Source organism: Sciurus carolinensis, chromosome 1 (genome assembly GCF_902686445.1).
Source record: "Sciurus carolinensis chromosome 1, mSciCar1.2, whole genome shotgun sequence".
NCBI lineage: Eukaryota > Metazoa > Chordata > Mammalia > Rodentia > Sciuridae > Sciurus > Sciurus carolinensis.
The window spans coordinates 60,585,367-60,603,042 of record NC_062213.1 but is presented as its reverse complement, the minus strand read 5'-3'; the positions used below and the strand labels follow the sequence as shown (position 1 = coordinate 60,603,042).

At 33.3% G+C, this 17,676-nt stretch overlaps 1 protein-coding gene across 2 annotated transcripts in view; it reads left to right on the top strand.

The window, feature by feature from the left end:
• Crispld1 (cysteine rich secretory protein LCCL domain containing 1) overlaps positions 1–13,880 on the top strand; it is a 44,618-nt gene extending 30,738 nt beyond the window's left edge. For both annotated transcript variants that reach the window (XM_047562991.1, XM_047562996.1), the window contains 5 exons: positions 1,153–1,196; positions 1,285–1,357; positions 6,271–6,346; positions 10,369–10,499; positions 12,814–13,880. In XM_047562991.1, coding sequence (XP_047418947.1) covers positions 1,153–1,196; positions 1,285–1,357; positions 6,271–6,346; positions 10,369–10,499; positions 12,814–12,865 — 376 coding nt within the window. In that variant the 3' untranslated portion in view covers positions 12,866–13,880. The remainder of the gene's footprint in view (positions 1–1,152; positions 1,197–1,284; positions 1,358–6,270; positions 6,347–10,368; positions 10,500–12,813) is intronic.
• The last annotated feature ends 3,796 nt before the right edge of the window (positions 13,881–17,676 follow it).

Sequence of the window (17,676 nt, the reverse complement as noted above, 5' to 3'; positions counted from 1 at the left end):
AGCACATATAATGTAGTCTCTTTTCTTTGTAACTGTATAAGTTCATCAAACTCCACAGCAGGATTAAGCTGGAATTCATAGTTATAAAAAATAAGTTATTAAAATCCCTTAAAATTTATGGAATAAATTTTGATATAGATATTTTGTTCAGAGACTTGATATGTAGGTTTTAGCTACTTGTAAAACACTCTCTAGTAAAATATATTTGTAGAAATATTTGTTAATTTATTCAGCAAAATTTATAAATTACATCAATAAATAATTATTAGTTATAAGTTTTATTAAGCCAAGCATTGAATATTGTATTAAAGAACATTTATTGTATTATTTTTTTCCCTTAAGGTTAATTTTTGCTTGTCTATTATAGAAATTCTCTTGAAATATGAAGTGTACTACATTTGATAGGTTATATACTTTTCGACTCAAATGATGTTATTGGGAGGGGCTGTCACATTACAGATGATAAATATTAAATATTGAATTTGAAACCAAAAGAAAGAAAAGATTTTTGAGATTTTACACCTTTAGTCCTGAGCTAATGTGTTCAGAGGGTAAACACATTATATCCATGTTAAAGTACCATCACAAAATTCTTTACTTTCTGCAATAAGTGTTTATCTGAAAATCTGGGTATGCATAAGCCAATTAAAATTTTGACATGTAATGGTGTACCTAATTTATATTCCTAGTTTTAATAATTTATATTATGAGGAGAGGTTCGTCTGCTGTAGAACTTCACTAAATATGAGGGTAAATAAAAATTGATTAATGCACACTCCTTTAAGGTACTTTTTATTTTGTAACCTTTTATAACACTGTCTTGTATTTGCTACCGTGGGTTCCATGGAAACAAGGAATTAGGGTTTGAGAATTTTAATTTTGATATGAAGCCAATGTATAGATTATGTGTATTGCTTTGTGCTATTATCAATTTTTGAGATTTATAATGAAAAGAAACTACCCTCTAATGCTAAGAATTGAAAGTAATATTGATTTAGCCTAAGCAATATATTCTTATGTCACTACTGACTAAGTATTTTAATGAAAAATGTTTTTAAAATATAGTGTGCATGACTCTGAAAGGCTCCAGGAGTTATACTGATGATGATGTCTAAAAAGTAAATGATTGATATTTCTGTTTTTTATCTTCAGCAAATATCAGTCTGCTAATTCCTTCACAGTCTCTAAAGTAACAGGTGAGCTCTTTTTTATTTTATTTCCTTATTACTGTGTGTTGGGTTTTTACTTAACAGTCACTTATTGTTTTGTGCTTTTATTCTTCAGTTCAGGCTGTGACTTGTGAAACTACTGTGGAACAGCTTTGTCCATTTCATAAGCCTGCTTCACATTGCCCAAGGTAATGTTTTCAGAATTTTCTTATTTTTAACTGTGTGTGTGTGTGTGTCTGTGTGTGTGTGTGCACGCACGTATGTGTGACTTTGCCTGTTTTTACATGAAATGCTGTGTCTCCGGGATTCAAAGTTGTGTATGATTTTTAACTGATAAGCAGGAAGGAGTGATGGGACTTCACAAACTCCACACACTCCTGGCCCTCCTGTTGTGTATCTTTTCCAAATGCAAAAGTACTTCCTGCTATTCTTTATAGCAGGGCTTTTGCATATGATTTGTATGTTCCAAAGAGTTCTGTATCAGTCTGCTTGGGTTATTGTAACAAAATGCCTCAGACCAGATGGTATAAACAACAGAAATGTATTTTTCATAGTTCTGGAGGTTTGGGATATCCAAGATCGTGTTGCCATATGATTTGGTTACTGATGGGGGCTCTTTGTAGCTGGAAGGCAGCCCCATATATGTTTTGTCCTCACATGGTGGCCAGAACAAAGAGCTTGCTTCCTTGTATTTCTTCTTATAGGTCTCTAATCCTTATATTTGGTAAAGGGCCCTCTCTTATGACATCAGTTAACCTTAATTCCCTCCATAAAGGCCCTGTCTCCAAATAGAGTCACACTGGGATTTGGACTTCAACATATGAATTTTGAGAGACAAAAACATTCCTTCTATAACATGTTCTTTCCACAGAAACTGAAATGATATATTTTTAGCATCATCACTCAGTTTCAATTAATTGCAACTTGTAAGTCAAAAGACCTACCTCTGCTTTTCTGTTATAATGGAATTTATCTACTAAAAAATAATGAAGAAAAGACTTTACTTTTTCTTGGCCAAACTAAGATGAAAACTATGAGAGAAGAATTATGTCCACAAGCCATCATCAACACAGAGGAAAAGTAAACTATGTGCCTACACCTCCTATCTTAGTAGTAGACATTCTGCCTCCCAAACTGGTAATGAGATTTAGAGAAATAACGGTAGTTTGATGATTTATATTTTCTAAGAAATTTAAGAAATCTAATTATATGGTAAATGTATGTACTTAGGAAAAGCCTTTTTAAAACTGCAGTAGTATCTCACTGAAAGAATGAGCTTGTTGACAAGGTAACAGAAGACTATGTTATTGATACAGGAAAGCAAGTACTTCATTTTTTTTGTTGGGAAGAAGTTTCTCAATTATAGATATGATGTAAACAATCAGTTCCTTCACATAGGAATATCTAACTTGTTTCCTTTTGAACACCAGTTCCTTTTGTTTCTACTCTAATGCAAAAATACTGTTGTCATGTTTTTGGTCAGCTATCTTGGTGCACACTGATTTGATACTTCTTAATTCTTCAGCATATATGTTTTATGAAGTCAGCAGATTACAAAGTGAATGGAATATTTTGAGGATCCCTTACTGTATGAAATTCTTTGTATACTTTTTTATCATCTGACTACAATTGAACTATATGAACATTTTTGACCTAGGGAGCACTTGACCACTGAACCACATCCCCAGCCTGATTTTGTATTTTATTTAGAGACAGGGTCTTGCTGAGTTGCTTAGCACCTCGCTTTTGCTGAGGCTGGCTTTGAACTCTTGAACCTCCTGCCTCAGCCTGCCAAGCTGCTGGGATTATAGGCATGTGCCACCATATCTGGCTATGTTAAACATTTTTGTTATGAAAATATGATCTTCTGAGGCTGGGATTGTGACTCGGTGGTAGAGCGCTTGCCTAGCATGTGTGAGGCACCAGGTTCAATTCCCAGCACTGCATGTAAGTAAATAAACTAAAGTTTTATCAACTAATAAAAAATATTTTAAAAAATAGATAATCTTCTGTTACTAGAGCTTCACCAATTATACTATTATGAAAGTCAGATTTGATTAAATCACTTTATTGCAATTTTAGAGAATTTTGTAGGAATTTTCCAGATTAATCCTGTATTTACAGACTGTATTTTTACAGGGGGAAGTAGAGATATATTGCTAGGTGAAGTTGGTAAACTTTAGAATCATAATATATAAGAAATGTGGGGATTTTAGAATTATACATTTGTAAATATTTCTTACCATATGCCAATACTATGATAGGGCCCATGCAGCCAAATGAGTAGGACTAAATAACAAGCTTAATCTCTGTGGAGCATTCCCCTATAAAGCCTTTCTCTAGTAAATGCTCCATAAATGATAATTTTATCTCTCTCACAGTCTGTATATCAAATTTTTTTCCCAAAGATAAAAATCATTCAAGTAAAATATTAATTGATATTTCCTACTTCTTGGCTTGTTCCAGGAAGGGAAGCATTCAAAAAAGAAAAATGATATATGGTTTTGAATTTTAATTTTATTATATTTTCACCAATATAAATAAATCTATAGAAGTAATAATTTATAGATAATTTTTTTAACTTTTTAAAAATTTTAGACATTAGTAAAACCAAGATTGTCTTTTCTCATAAAATTTTTAATAGTTCATAAGGTAGGTCCTAATGATATCATTGATATAAAAATTTATAACTTTTAGGGAACCATGTAATTGATGTATTTGCCTTAGAGTTTCATTTCACTTACAGGGTATATTCTGGAGAAGAATGGAAAGAATAATAAAAGTAAATTAGCTAACAAAGGACGTGAAGAAACAGAACTTACTTGCATGCTTCTGTAATGGGCAGAACAACCCAAAATAAACTGTAGAAATTTGTGTGTGTGTGTGTGTGTACGCGTGCACATGTGTATTAGTGGAAATCTTATCCTACTTTATGTAGATCTATAAATAATTAGGTGTTTAAAATCTTTTGAATTCTTAAGATGTAAAAGTAGGTGTCAAATGGGTCAACATATTTATTCAAGGTTTACTGGCAGAACATAAGTAACGAATGTTTGTTTACTAGATCATTGCCTACCTTCTCTGTAGAATGTAACAAGATGTTAAAAATAGAGATATTACACAAGCAAGAAAGTTCCCGTCTTTTTTTTTTTTTTTCTTTTTTAATCTGAACTTAAGTAGCTATTAACTCAACTTGAGGCTGCTGACCTTGGCCTTCCACAAGCCAAATGCCAACCAAATATGAGCAAGGTAGAGTTCACACAGCATGACCCTAAGGGCACAACAGGTAGTTTTACAAGCAAAGGGAAGGCAGTGAGTGTCCAACAGTTCCCAAATACAGTCAGCTCATTTTCCAGTCTATGGAGACACCCTTCATTCTGCAAAATGCCAGACACTGTCTTTTATGACAGTCAGTTGTTTAATTCAAAGTTACAAAAACTAAGATTAATTTATGTCTTATTTTTTAAATGTTTCTGGTTTAGACATTGTATGAAATATGTACATTCCAAAGTGTATAGTGTTATACATATTTTAGAAATAAGAACTGTAGCTGTTTTTTAAAGGCTATCCTAAGGAAGAGGTGCCTTAATTGGCAAAGGTAGTTTCAATGGAAGTTTCTGGAATACTTTTGGAAAAATAATTGATAGCATCATCCACTAGTGATTTTCATGTAGTTGTTATGTTGAGAATCTCATTTAATATGTAAAAATCAGTTATATTTTTCCAGTGTTAGTTTTTATGTGTTGGCATGTCCGCTTGCGTGTGTGCAGGTGCGCAATAGGGGGTAGAGAATGAACTAAGAAGAACGATTGATTTTTAAAAAATGTGCCACATGACAGTTTCTTGAACTGTGGGAGTAGATTTGAAAATATTTTTGATTAGACACTGAGAGTTGGACTTTATGTTTAAATAAAAAAAAGTTTTTGTAAATTTGTTTTAAATGAACTAAACCAGTCAGATAACAGGCAATAGGATATCTGGAGAAAGAACGTTCTATGAAAAGAAAAAGATAAGCACAAAGGATTATATCCTGAGGCAGGTTCATATTGTGTTTGAGAAGTAATCATCAGATCACAATGACTAGAGCAGTGAGAAAGGAGGAGTATTCTATAAAATCGGAAAGTTAATGGGGTACTGAATATGCAGGACTTATTGGCCATTCTAAGCATCTTGCCATTTCTTGTGAATGAGATGGAAAGCACTTGGAGAATTTGAAGCAGAGAAATGACATGTTTCAACTTGTAGACATAGTAGATTAGAGAGGGCCAATAAGGAGCAAGGAGATCACAGGAGAGCCCTGTTCCTGTTTGACAGTAGATGATAGAAAGAGTTACTGAGCTTAAAATGCTTAGGGATGCTCTGATCTTAGATATATCTTAAGGTATAGCCAATAGAAATGGCTAGGTTGAATGTAAGGTGTGAGATAAAGAAAGGGACCATGGGTAGAATGAAGGTTCTGGCTGAGATTCCTATAATAATGGATTTATGATGTATTGTGTTGGGGATCCTACAAAGTAATGGATTTGGGGAGTAGAGATTAGGTATTCTGATTTATATGAAATAAATTTGAGATATTTATTACATCTAACAGGAGGTGTTGAATAAGCAGTAGGACATACAATTTTTTTAATAAAAGAAGTCCCAACTGCAGATACGAATTTGGAAATCAAGTGTTTGCAGATGATGATTAAAGCCATGAATTGAAAGTAAGACAAAAAATGTAAACAGAAAAGAGAAACTCCGAGATGTTATGATAGTGACTCAGATTTTCCTAGTTGTCTGTTTAGTACATTCTACAGACAAAATGAGTATCAGATTCTCAAGTTCATAGGGGTGCTTCTGATGTTTTCTTCTGCTTTGAATCCCCAAGTTAGAAGGCTTTCTGAGTAAATTTTAAAAATCACATTTGCTCTGGATCCTGGAATAGATAAAATAAACAGAAGCAATTGTGCCAGCTGCCTGCTTGTACAATTGACCTACTTCAGGAGAGAAAACAATGAATAGGGTTTACAATGTTGAATTTAGTTCTGTGTATGAATGACTATGTTTTTCTTAATAAGAACGACTGAAGTGAGCAGCCTACTTATACATTTTTTTTCAGAGTATACTGTCCTCGTAACTGTATGCAGGCAAATCCACATTATGCTCGTGTAATTGGATCTCGAATTTACTCTGATGTAAGTATCTTAATTAACACAGATCTCAATATTCATGCATATATAAAAATATATACCTGTATTTAAATGTATATATGTGCCTTTATGATCAGAATAAGGAAACAGTTTCTTTACCAACAGAGATATTCTTGGAACGGTTACTTAATAATATCACTGAAAGATGGATAGTCAGATGAGTGTACGATAATTTATTTTGCACAAATCTTTCTTTATATCTTTTAAATATATCTTTTTTCTCACATTTTTTGTTGTTGCATTGTAACGATGAGATTTGTTACATATTCCTACATACACACAATATAACAATATAATTTGACCACTATCACTCCCCAGCATATATCTTTCCCATATATCTTATATCAGGCACTTAAAGAAATAACCTGGAGGCATTCTTAGAAAGGAAAATGCATTTTGATTTTCTTTAGTCATCGACATCTGAAATATGCATTGGACAATTACCAGTTTGCTAAATGTTTAGACAATATTCTAGTGGTTACACGACTATGTTTGTCAAAGTTGCTGAACTGTATGCCTTTTTTAAAAAGGTTGAATTGGTAAATTTTGCTCTATGTAAATTATTCCTTAGTAAACCTAGACAAAAATTTTAAAAAGGTGCACTTGAAAAATAGCTTAGAGTAAAAATCAGATCATTCCTTAAAGTACATACAAAAGGAAACTAGTTGCAGGAATGCTGTAGTAGCGTGAGTTGAACCACAGATATTAAACATGATGACTTTCTTATGGATAAATGCACTTTGAGCCAGGTTTAAAGTGTTGATTGGTAGAGGGGATTACAGAACATTCTGAGTGGTTTGAGTGATATCTACAAAGACATGGAGTAAATGTGTTGCCTGTAGCCATAGCAAATAGTGTTGCCTGTAGCCATAGCAAATAGCTTTGCTCCTCTCTGAGCTGTTAAAAATTGGAGGTAAGAGGAGCCATAGCCAAATTAGTCTGAGAGAGAGAGAGAGAGAGAGAGAGAGAGGAATAATCTGCTCCTGAAATGTGTAGATGAATAGTCTGAAAGTGCATGCTGATACACTTAGGTTTTATGTTGTAGATATCTAGAAATTGTTATAAATTTCTAAGCCAGAGAGTCATAAAACAAATGTAGCAATCTTCTTAATATACATATTCAATAGAATATTACAGGAATCTGTATAAAGAAGTCTGAAATATGCACATTATCCCCTTGTTTCTTTTGACAAATTCATTTGGATGCCAGGATTTTTCCCAATTCAGCTTCACCTTTGAAATTATTCTCCAAGTTTCCCATGCTTTAGAGTTGTATTATTATTGTCTGTAGCTTAAATGTCTTCAAGATACCTGGAATTTGCCAGTCTTCACATTTGTGTTTATAATCTTATCTGTTGAAATACACCCTTTTTGAAATTTCTCTGTCAAAGTCATGGTCATTTCTTATATTCTACATTATTGCTACTTTCTCTGTGAGGTGCATTGCTGGCTCTCCTAATCCAAATATGAATTCATCCTGCTTTCAACCCCTATGGTGTTGCTTTTTAGCACTTAGCCTATTTTGTTAGGTTTCATGTTGGTTACTCTGTCTCTTAGTTTTTGAGTTGCTCAAGGGCAGCAGCTGGGCTGCCCATCATTTTTTCATCACTTCATTGATTTCTGCCAAACCATGCTTGTTCCTGCCCTGACAGAACTTAGAATACACAGTGACTCAGACACTAAGCAAGTACCTTACACATAAATATTTGCTGAAAACAATTAATGAATTGTAGGAATCATTCCTTCCAGCTTTTCCCTTTAAGCTTCAGAACTTTTAATTTTAGTCATGCCTGTTAAGTCTTTTAAAATAGCCCATTCACTTCTATACCTTTAAGCCATCATTTTCTAGAATTAGGGTTTGTTAGATCTTACATCCTGAGATCATTTTATCTTCCTGTCTCAGTGACATGGGTAGGTAATATGTATTATTATATAGGTCCTTTAAGGATAAGTTGGCTATATAATGATTACAGTCACATGGGAAGTGCAGAGACAGATTTAAACCATTAATTGCCCGTCTTCCCAGCTCCTATGAAATACATGATCTCTTCAAATAAGGTTGATATGGAAAGGTAAGCATGAGTCTATCAAATTGCCTCTTTCTGGCTTCCTTTTCCTCTCCCTGGTCTCTTTCTTTGTACTGTAAAGATAGAACTTGCACATTTTACTGCTTTGAATTTTTATGTATAGTTCATTGCAGATTGCTAATTTCACATTTATTAAAAAAATTCCACTGTGTTCACAGATAAAATTCTTATTTCCTTTCAATATTACATTCTTATAAAGTATGGCTATGGGAAAAAAAAAGCCTTCTGACTTTTGAACTCAGTAGGAATGCCTGCTGACTGCATAACTGTAAGCAAAACAATAGTCTCAAAACATAGTAAAGTGTTTGGATTTAGTGAATGTTATTATCTAAGCACTTTTGTTGCCTTGGGAAAAAAATGCTGATATTACTCTTTTAACAGAACAGGAAAAATGTGTACAGAATTGTTTCTATTTCCATCTGTTATGAACTGTATTGGATACAATTATGAATTCAGTGTGGGACTTTAAAATTGCAAATAAAATGCCTCCTCATAACTCAGACACAAGGTTTTAGATGTGTGGTATTTTTGTGAGATAGGAAAAGCATGAAAAGGATTAAACAGCCTGGCTGCAGGCTCTCTGAGCTAATAAATACTGACTGATGGCACAGAGTTCAGAGCACAGTGAGAAAGCAAGGTCATGGAAGATATACACGCTTATGTGAACTTAAAAAAGCATATTCAATCACCCGCATGTGCAGAGAGATAAGAGCAGAACATGCCAGTGAGACTGAGAAAGACCCATGGGGATATGATGTGGGTCACTCTATACTGAAATAGTTCAAGTATTTCCTGTTGTGGGATTTCCTTAGCCTACACTCAGCTATTGACAAAATTTGGTAGAACATTTGGATTAAAGCCAATAGTAAAATCTAGTAAAGGCTGTGATAGACCAAGAGAAGTTATTTGGCTTTTAGAATTCATTTAAAAATTTTGCAATTATTAGACCTGAAACAATAGTTTTCTCCACAGAAATTTTATTCAATTGAGATTATGTAACTGGTACATTATAAACAAAACATTTTTGTAGTATTCAATGACAGGTCTTTCAAATCAGGGCAATAGGCCTATAGGCCTTGCAAATATAAGTAGAAGCTATAACTTTCCTTTTTATCACAAATATTTTATTAGTGCATTATAACCACTCATGATAGTGGAATTCATTGTTATGTATTTGTACATGCACACAATATAATCATATAATTTGGTCAATTTGTGTTATCTTTTTTTAAAATATTTTTTAAGATTTGATGGACCTTTATCTTACTTATTTATTCATATATGTGTTGAGAATCAAACCCAGTGCCTCACACATACTAGGCAAGCATTCTACCACTGAACCACAACCCTAGCCCCATCAATTTGTGTTATTCTTAAGGCAGAATATTTCTACATAGATTATACAATTAAATAGGAAAAAAAAAACTCCCCATTTAATATATACCCATATTTTGGCAAATGGACCATAGAGCTATGTAGAGCTATGGTTATATGTAAGTCAAAACTGAACATAAATGAAGTACAGATAGTCCAACCTATGAACATTTCATCAGATTGATTTCAGTATACATCAGTAAAGGCTAAAATTTAATAATGACAAAAAGGCCCCTGAGGAGATGAAAGGACCTAATTTGCTTTTTTATTACTTTGACTATAAAAGCCTGCTTTTTTGTACAGGACTAGTGTTTGTAGATCAGATGGTGGAGGGCTGTTACCATGGCAGCCACCTTCAAGATCTACCTTCAGACTTGCTCAGAATTGGCTTTGACTTTGTGACTTTTGAAACATTCCTTTATGTGCAAAACATTGTCCAGTAACTCCTACATGGCTGCATAGACAGATGTCAGCAATAGAAAAATAGGCTGAGCAAGTTCAGCAGTACTCTCCTAATAGTGGCATGTTTTTTCCTTGCCTCTTCAGCTGTCCAGTATCTGCAGAGCAGCAGTCCATGCCGGGGTGGTTCAAAATCATGGTGGTTATGTTGATGTTATGCCTGTGGACAAAAGGAAGACTTATACTGCTTCTTTTCAGAATGGAATCTTCTCAGAAAGGTAAAAACAAGCACGTGTACATATGTGTGTGTGTAATTGTTTTCATGGACCTGCCTTATTATGTATGATTGCTTTACAGTGGACCCACTTTAACACGATTTCAAAGTTAAGTGGCCAAGCTTGTAGGTTTCCTTTACATACTTGTATAACAACTGGTTTTCCTGGGGTGGGAGAATCTACAGTACCAGAGGTGCCTGTCTCCTGCAGGCTTATAAAAATCAACATGAAAATCGGATTACAAGTCAGAACCACTCTTTTGTTAATTGCTCTTATAATTAGGAAATTTCTTTCATCCTCTTTTGGATTTTCTAGATTAGTTTTTATATTTAATTCTTTCTAGGTGAACAAGGCACTGAATATTTCTCTAATCCAGTTATCTGATAAAGTATTTGACAAAAACAATGAGTCTGATTTTCCCTAGAACCAAATTCTCTTTTGGACTAGAACTCGGATGCCTCGTATGTTGTAGAGAAACTCTTTCAGGTCCTTTCATGGTATTTAGCTCATTCATGTTATATATACTCTAGGGATTTGAGAAAATTCATGTGACTTACCTTATCAAGTATTAATAATAAGATAAATAAACCTTCAGTGAATTTTTGAAATTATTGGTACTGTGGAAGTAATGTTAAGTCCCATTTATTTATATAGACACAGAATAAAATCCCTAACTTTCCATATTTCCTGGGATTTTCAAAATTACCAATGGAGTATTTACATATCAACTAGTTACTCTAAAGAACACCACAGGATGTGCCATACAAAATATCTAGGTTGTCTTTCACATAACCATCTGGGTGTCCGCCTCATAAAAAACAAATCTGCATTTAGTATCTATTTTCAGATGAGATCATATCAAGAGGCCACTGCTGAGAAGGGGATTTCTCAATAACCTGTCTTCTGGCCTCGAGAATTTGATATGCCCTTTTATAAACTTAACTTGAGTGATGTGGTTCCAATTACTGCTTATATTTCTTAAATTCATTCGAAAGCTATAAAATGATGTCCTCACAAAACTGAGAATGATAATTTCATATGAAATTACTCAAATGATATGAGTATCTAATATGAATATTCCAGACATGCATTCTTGCACAGCTTCATCAATGGCCCCATAATGTCAGTTCAGTACTGCAAACTCTGATTTATGTATTTGTTAACTGATGTTCCAAGTTGATTAAATAATTGACATGCCCAAGGTCATATAACTTAATAATCCCTGAATTCAGGCTCTGCACTAGGGCTGTGGGCTCAGAGACACGCCTTGAACTTGACCCTTTGCTTGTATGAAAAACTTGGTGTGTGCATGTTCCTGCATACATGTGTTTGTGTGTGTTGTGTGGGCACATTTGTGATTTCTGCATCATTTTCCACTTTAAAATTCTCTCCCTTTTGTTGTATATAAATAAATACATGAAAGGACTTACACTTTGTTCCTTAGCATTCATTATGTTGCTCATTCATTGTTTTTAAAATGTTTTAAGAGTATTAAACCTATGTAAAAGAGTAAAAACTTCAAAAGCTTCTAGTTGATTAGAAGAAATAATGATTAATGACCTTATCAATGTTTTTATTTCTAGACATTTAAGCAAAATGTAACTTAATCATTGTTGCTAAATAAAAAAATAACCAATTTAGTAAACAGTAAAATTTATGGTTCTGCCTTACTTTTAACTTCCATTTTAAAAGTACTTCCAATATGACACTACATGCTCTTTGGGGTATGTGTGTGTGTGTGTTTTTCCATTTTGGTGAAGAACTTTTTGGATCTTTTCAGACTTCACCATTAAATTTCCTCACTGACATTTTTCTCGAGGATGTAGATGTTAAGAAGAATTAATCTGTGTGATAGAAACATAATTTAAATTCTGTCAGAAGCAACAATGACCTAGTACTCTACAGTATTGCTGAAGTATCAGACATCTTTTTGACTTAACTTTTATCTATAAAAATCAGTTGTAAATTGAGTCTCAGCATTACCTCAAGAAAACAGAGCTTTGGGTGCCTGTTTTATTAGAATTGAAGGAAATAAAATATGAAAACTATCCAGGCTTTGTGACATTTCATAGAGACTACTATTATTCCTATTGTGCATCTTAAATTCCTTTAATAAACTTGCAGTCTAGCATACAGCCAAGATTTAAAGAATTATGTCATCCTCCCTCACACGTTCCAATAGCTACGAATTATAGTGGCCTTAGAAAGTTGACCATCTGGGTTCGTATAACTGTTTTCTTAACTGTCATAAGACAGCATGATTTATTAGAAGGATTATGTGTAGAGATGACATCAATTTTTTTTTTCATTTTTGCAGTTTACAGAATCCTCCAGGAGGAAAGGCATTCAGAGTATTTGCTGTTGTGTGAAATGGAACACTTGGAAGGGGATCATAAAGACCATTCCAAATGTCTGAAGTTTGTATAAAACTGTAACATTATTGTACAGAAGATAGCAGCTATTTTCAGCCCCCAAAAGTGCCAACTGCATATAAATTGATAGACAAAATCTATAAAATCTATAAAATAAAACATGGGACATTAGCTTTGAAAAAAGTAAAGAATATGTAATAGTTTTAGAAATCCTGTGTTAAATATTGCTATATTTTCTTAGCAGTTATTTCTACAGTTAATTACATAGTCATGATTGTTCTACATTATATATGTTATATTGTATGGTGCTTTGTATATGCCACTAATAAAACAAATCTCAATATTGAATGTGAATGACCCTCAGAAAATTATCTGATGCATATAAGAATAATCAACTCTAAAAGAAATCTTTTTATCACATTTTCCTCAGCGATTGTGTTACTTATACCTAATCTCAAGTTGTTTTCCACTTAATACCCGAATTTTTTTTTCTTTTGTTAAGTTTAGGAATGTAGAATAGTAAATCCTGTTATTGCACTTGTTATTTTGTATAAAATAACCCTCTAACATCCAAATGAATCTATTAAAATGTTGGGTTTCTTGGGAATGGCTTTAGTAGTAAATGGAATAAAGTCAAAGTAGTGGTATGAAAACATTTCTAGTGATCATGTAGTCAACATAGGTTAAGCATGGGCAGCCATAGCTTCCTGTGCAATGTTTAAATTGAGGTCATGCATTGTCTTTTGTATCCTGGCAAATACTCCTGCAGGCCAGGAAGTATAATAGCAAACATTCTAACAAAGATGAACTAATGTATTGCATCACCATTGCCACTGATCTTCATAATGGCAAATGGCCTTGTGTATAAATGTTGTCATATTATGGTACCTATAGTGGTGATATATTTGTTTCTATGAAAAATGTTTTGTGCTTTGAGACTAAAAATCTGTAAAATGTTACTTTGGGTATTTTTTTCTGCTGGTGAATTTATTCATTTCCTAAAACATATTAAAATTAATACTGTTTCAAAGTATTGTTTTCAGTTCCTTTGCATGATGCATACTTAGATTTAAAAGAATTGTGATAAATAAGCACAATTGGTAGAAGTAGTCTAAATTTAACTTTTTAACTATTTCAGTTAGTTTTTGCATCACTCTGACCAAAATACCTGACGACAACAGCTTAGAGGAGGAAAAGTTTATTTGGGGTTCACAGTTTCAAAGGTCTCATTTCATAGACAGCTTTCTCCACTGATCTGGGCCCAAGGTGAGGCAGCACATAATGGGGGAAGGGCCCAGCAGAGGAAAACTGCTCTGCTCATGGCTCATGGGCTCATTCTGGAAGTAAAAAGAGAGGGAGAGGGGAGGATGGACCCTTTCAGTGAACCAGTTCCTCCAGGCACACCTCACCTGTCTACAGTTACCACCTAATCAGTCCATTTAAACTAGGATGGACCAATTAGATTACAGCTCCCATAATCTCATCATTTTACCCCTGAATTCTTTTCTGCATTAACAGGAACTTTTAGGGGACAACTCATATCCAAAGCATAAGTTTGATATTAGTATAAATAGCATAATAATAGAAGCTTGCATAGTCATGCAATTGCTTAGCTATTTTTATGTGAAGGAGAAATCAGTCTTTTTTTTTTTAATTTTGGTACTAGGGATTGAACCCAGGGACACTTAACCACTGAGCCACATCCCCAGTTCTTTTTTATATTATTAATTTTTTTGGAGACTGGATCTCACTGAGTTGCTTAGGGCCTTGCTAAGTTGCTGAGGCTGGCTTTGAACTCATGGTCCTCCTGCCTCAACTTCCCTAGCTACTGGGATTACAGGCATGAACCACAATGCCCAGCTATAGTCATGTATTTTTAGAAGCATAATCACAAGAAAAAGATTTGAATAAAATGAGATAAATGCATTTTTAGAGTAGAAGAGTTTGAAAGATATGAAGTGACTGTAATTATAAAAGATTCAACAAGACAATAAATACCTAAGGTATTTTTAGAGAGTGAACAGTGTTTAAGAATAGAAAAATGGGAAATCATTTACATGCAGGGATCAGGGATAGCAAGCAGGCTAGATAATTCAAAAGAAAAAAAGAATCACATAAATAACTTCAGGAAGGCAAATTGTGAATGAACCAAAATTTCATAATTATTTATCGAGATTCAACAGGCAGGTGGGTGGCTCAAAATATGGATAGCCAAAAATTAATGATTTATATGTTAAAAATCCAAAACTTATAGGAGATTTTGTGGGAGCACTTTTTCCAAAATATACATTACCACCTTTTTAAATAGTGTGTATGGATTTACTCTTCTGTTCCTCATTGCTTATCCCACAGTAAGGACTTCCCATCAATTCTGTTAGTTATATAGTTTCTTGAATTTGTCCCTAGTTAGGTCTCCCTTATCCGATTCCCATTAAGTATTGCATCATCACTCACTGGAGTCTCTCTGTTGTGTCCCTCTCATTTCCTTTTCAATGCATGTTTCTTTTTTCAGTGGAATCTCTCCCTTTCCTGAGTTTCCATTGCTTAAGAAAACCAAACTCCATTGTAAAAGCATTTACGAACCTAAATGGTCAAATTTATATTGTCTGTCTTCTACACAAGGCTATAGCTTTGGGTAAGTTATTCAACTTTCTACTCTTCTATTACCACACCTATAAAATAGGACATATTACATCTCATAGAGAGTGCTGTCAGAATCAATTGTGACATTATGAGTAATGTACTAAAAAGAAATATTACAGAAACAATATGCAGTCAGTGTTCATTTCTATCATTATTTTTGTTATTATTTACCTTGAAAAACTATGTACCTATCATACTATCTCATTTATCCTTTGGCACTTCAGTAAATGTGAAATCTTCCAGGAATTTTTCTTTAATTATCTTGGTAATAATTAAATGCTCCCTACATTATAACATTTTAATTTGTCCTTATTAATTATTAAGTTTGTCAAGTTCTTTAAACTTGACAGTAGTCTTTGAGAATGGTAATACTCTTATCTATCTCTACCTAAGAGCACAATTAGCCAAATGAGTTTGCACTTATTGCACTCTCTAAGTAGAGTGCACTCTATTTTGTTAAATGAATATTACAACAATTCCTAATTTGATTGTGGATAACATAAGTGAATATTTTTTGCACATTATTATAGTGGAAGTTCAACACTAATATAAAGTATTATAGCTCATGAAGCCAATAGATATTTTTTATGTGGATTCAAAACAGGTCAATACTTACAGAATAGTATCGTTATCGTTATTTTAACTTTTAAGGTTTAATAGACCACATGGTAATTACTTTAGTGTCTTCATCTATTAAAAATAATTCCTAAATTTCAAGCAAACAAGAATAATACAAAAATAATTTTCTCTCCTAATCAATTAGGTAATTTACATATTAGTGTCTGCTTTTGTATTCAATATTGTATTTTGAAATCTACTGTTCTTTAGTATTTCAAAAATGGTTCTGAAAGAAATTTCAACTCTTCTAAATAATATGGTGAGCTAAGCCAAGAAACACACTATCATTTGTGCAAACATACCAAACTTCAGATTTAGAGTTAAAGCTAATTTATTTCACAAAGAATTACATTGTTTAAGTTGACTTAAAAAAAAAAAAAAAACTTGTATGAAGTGATATGTCTACCCTGGCACCATAACATTCAGGAGCTGAAGAAATAGTTTAGTGAAATAATCTGATCCTCTTTCATTCATTTGTTGGAATTAAGGCTAAATTATATCAGTTTGAGATTTTAAAAAGGCAGACACTCTCCTTAGAACTCTGCTGTTACTGCTTAGCAATTAAATAGTCTGTTTCTTCTTAACCTCCAATTCTCATGTATGTTGTACAAAATAATTAGTGTGGAAAATAATGCTAATAACTAAACATCCTTGCATTTGACCATTAAGTTGTGGAAACTAATATTTCAATGATTACTAAAAGCTATTTTCTAATTAAAGCCATAATTGTTGTCAATTATGTTTATGACTATGCTCATGAAGATGAAAAGCAGAGGGCTCACACAAGATTAGCTGGGAAGCTTAATTTTAAAAGACACATGCACAGAAGATGAATTAGAAATCCAGGATTTATATTTAAAAGGGATGAATTGATTTAAAATATCAGGTTGCTAATAGCAATCAAGTTGCTAAAATTCAACCTGATTGAGTCCAGAGGGTTAAACATAAAAGAATTTTTAAAAACCTATGTGAAAACAGCATGCCTAGGAACAATACAAGGCAAAAAAAAAAAAAAAAAAAAAAAAAAAAAAAGACATAGTGGTCTCTCCTGAAGCTTTCAGCTCTCAGGTTTCATTCATTCAAAAAAATATATTGAATTCCTACAATCTGATCAATGTAGATATGTCTATAAGTAAGAATGTCCTCAGGAAACCAGAATCTAGTGAAGGAGACATATTAATTAGACATATTAATTATAAACACACAAACAGGAAGGAAATACCTTATTGCAGAAACAACAGCAACATAAAGGAAGGTCAGGATGTTTTGAGGGCATAGAGCAAGAGATGTGTATATGAGTCTGGACCAGAGTGGGGGAGCAGGGAAGCCTGAACAGAACCTCTTCAGGATTAAAATGCACTGTTGGAGCTCAAAGAGATACCCTGATTGAATTAGTAACTTGATATGACAGATACCATTACACTCAAAAGGCACTCAGGTATTCAGAGTTTGAGCAGAGAAGCAAAAGTACTGAATACATTCTCTAAATATATCAATTTTGGAGTTCTCTATCACTTTATAATAAAGTGCTTTAATACTTGGGAACC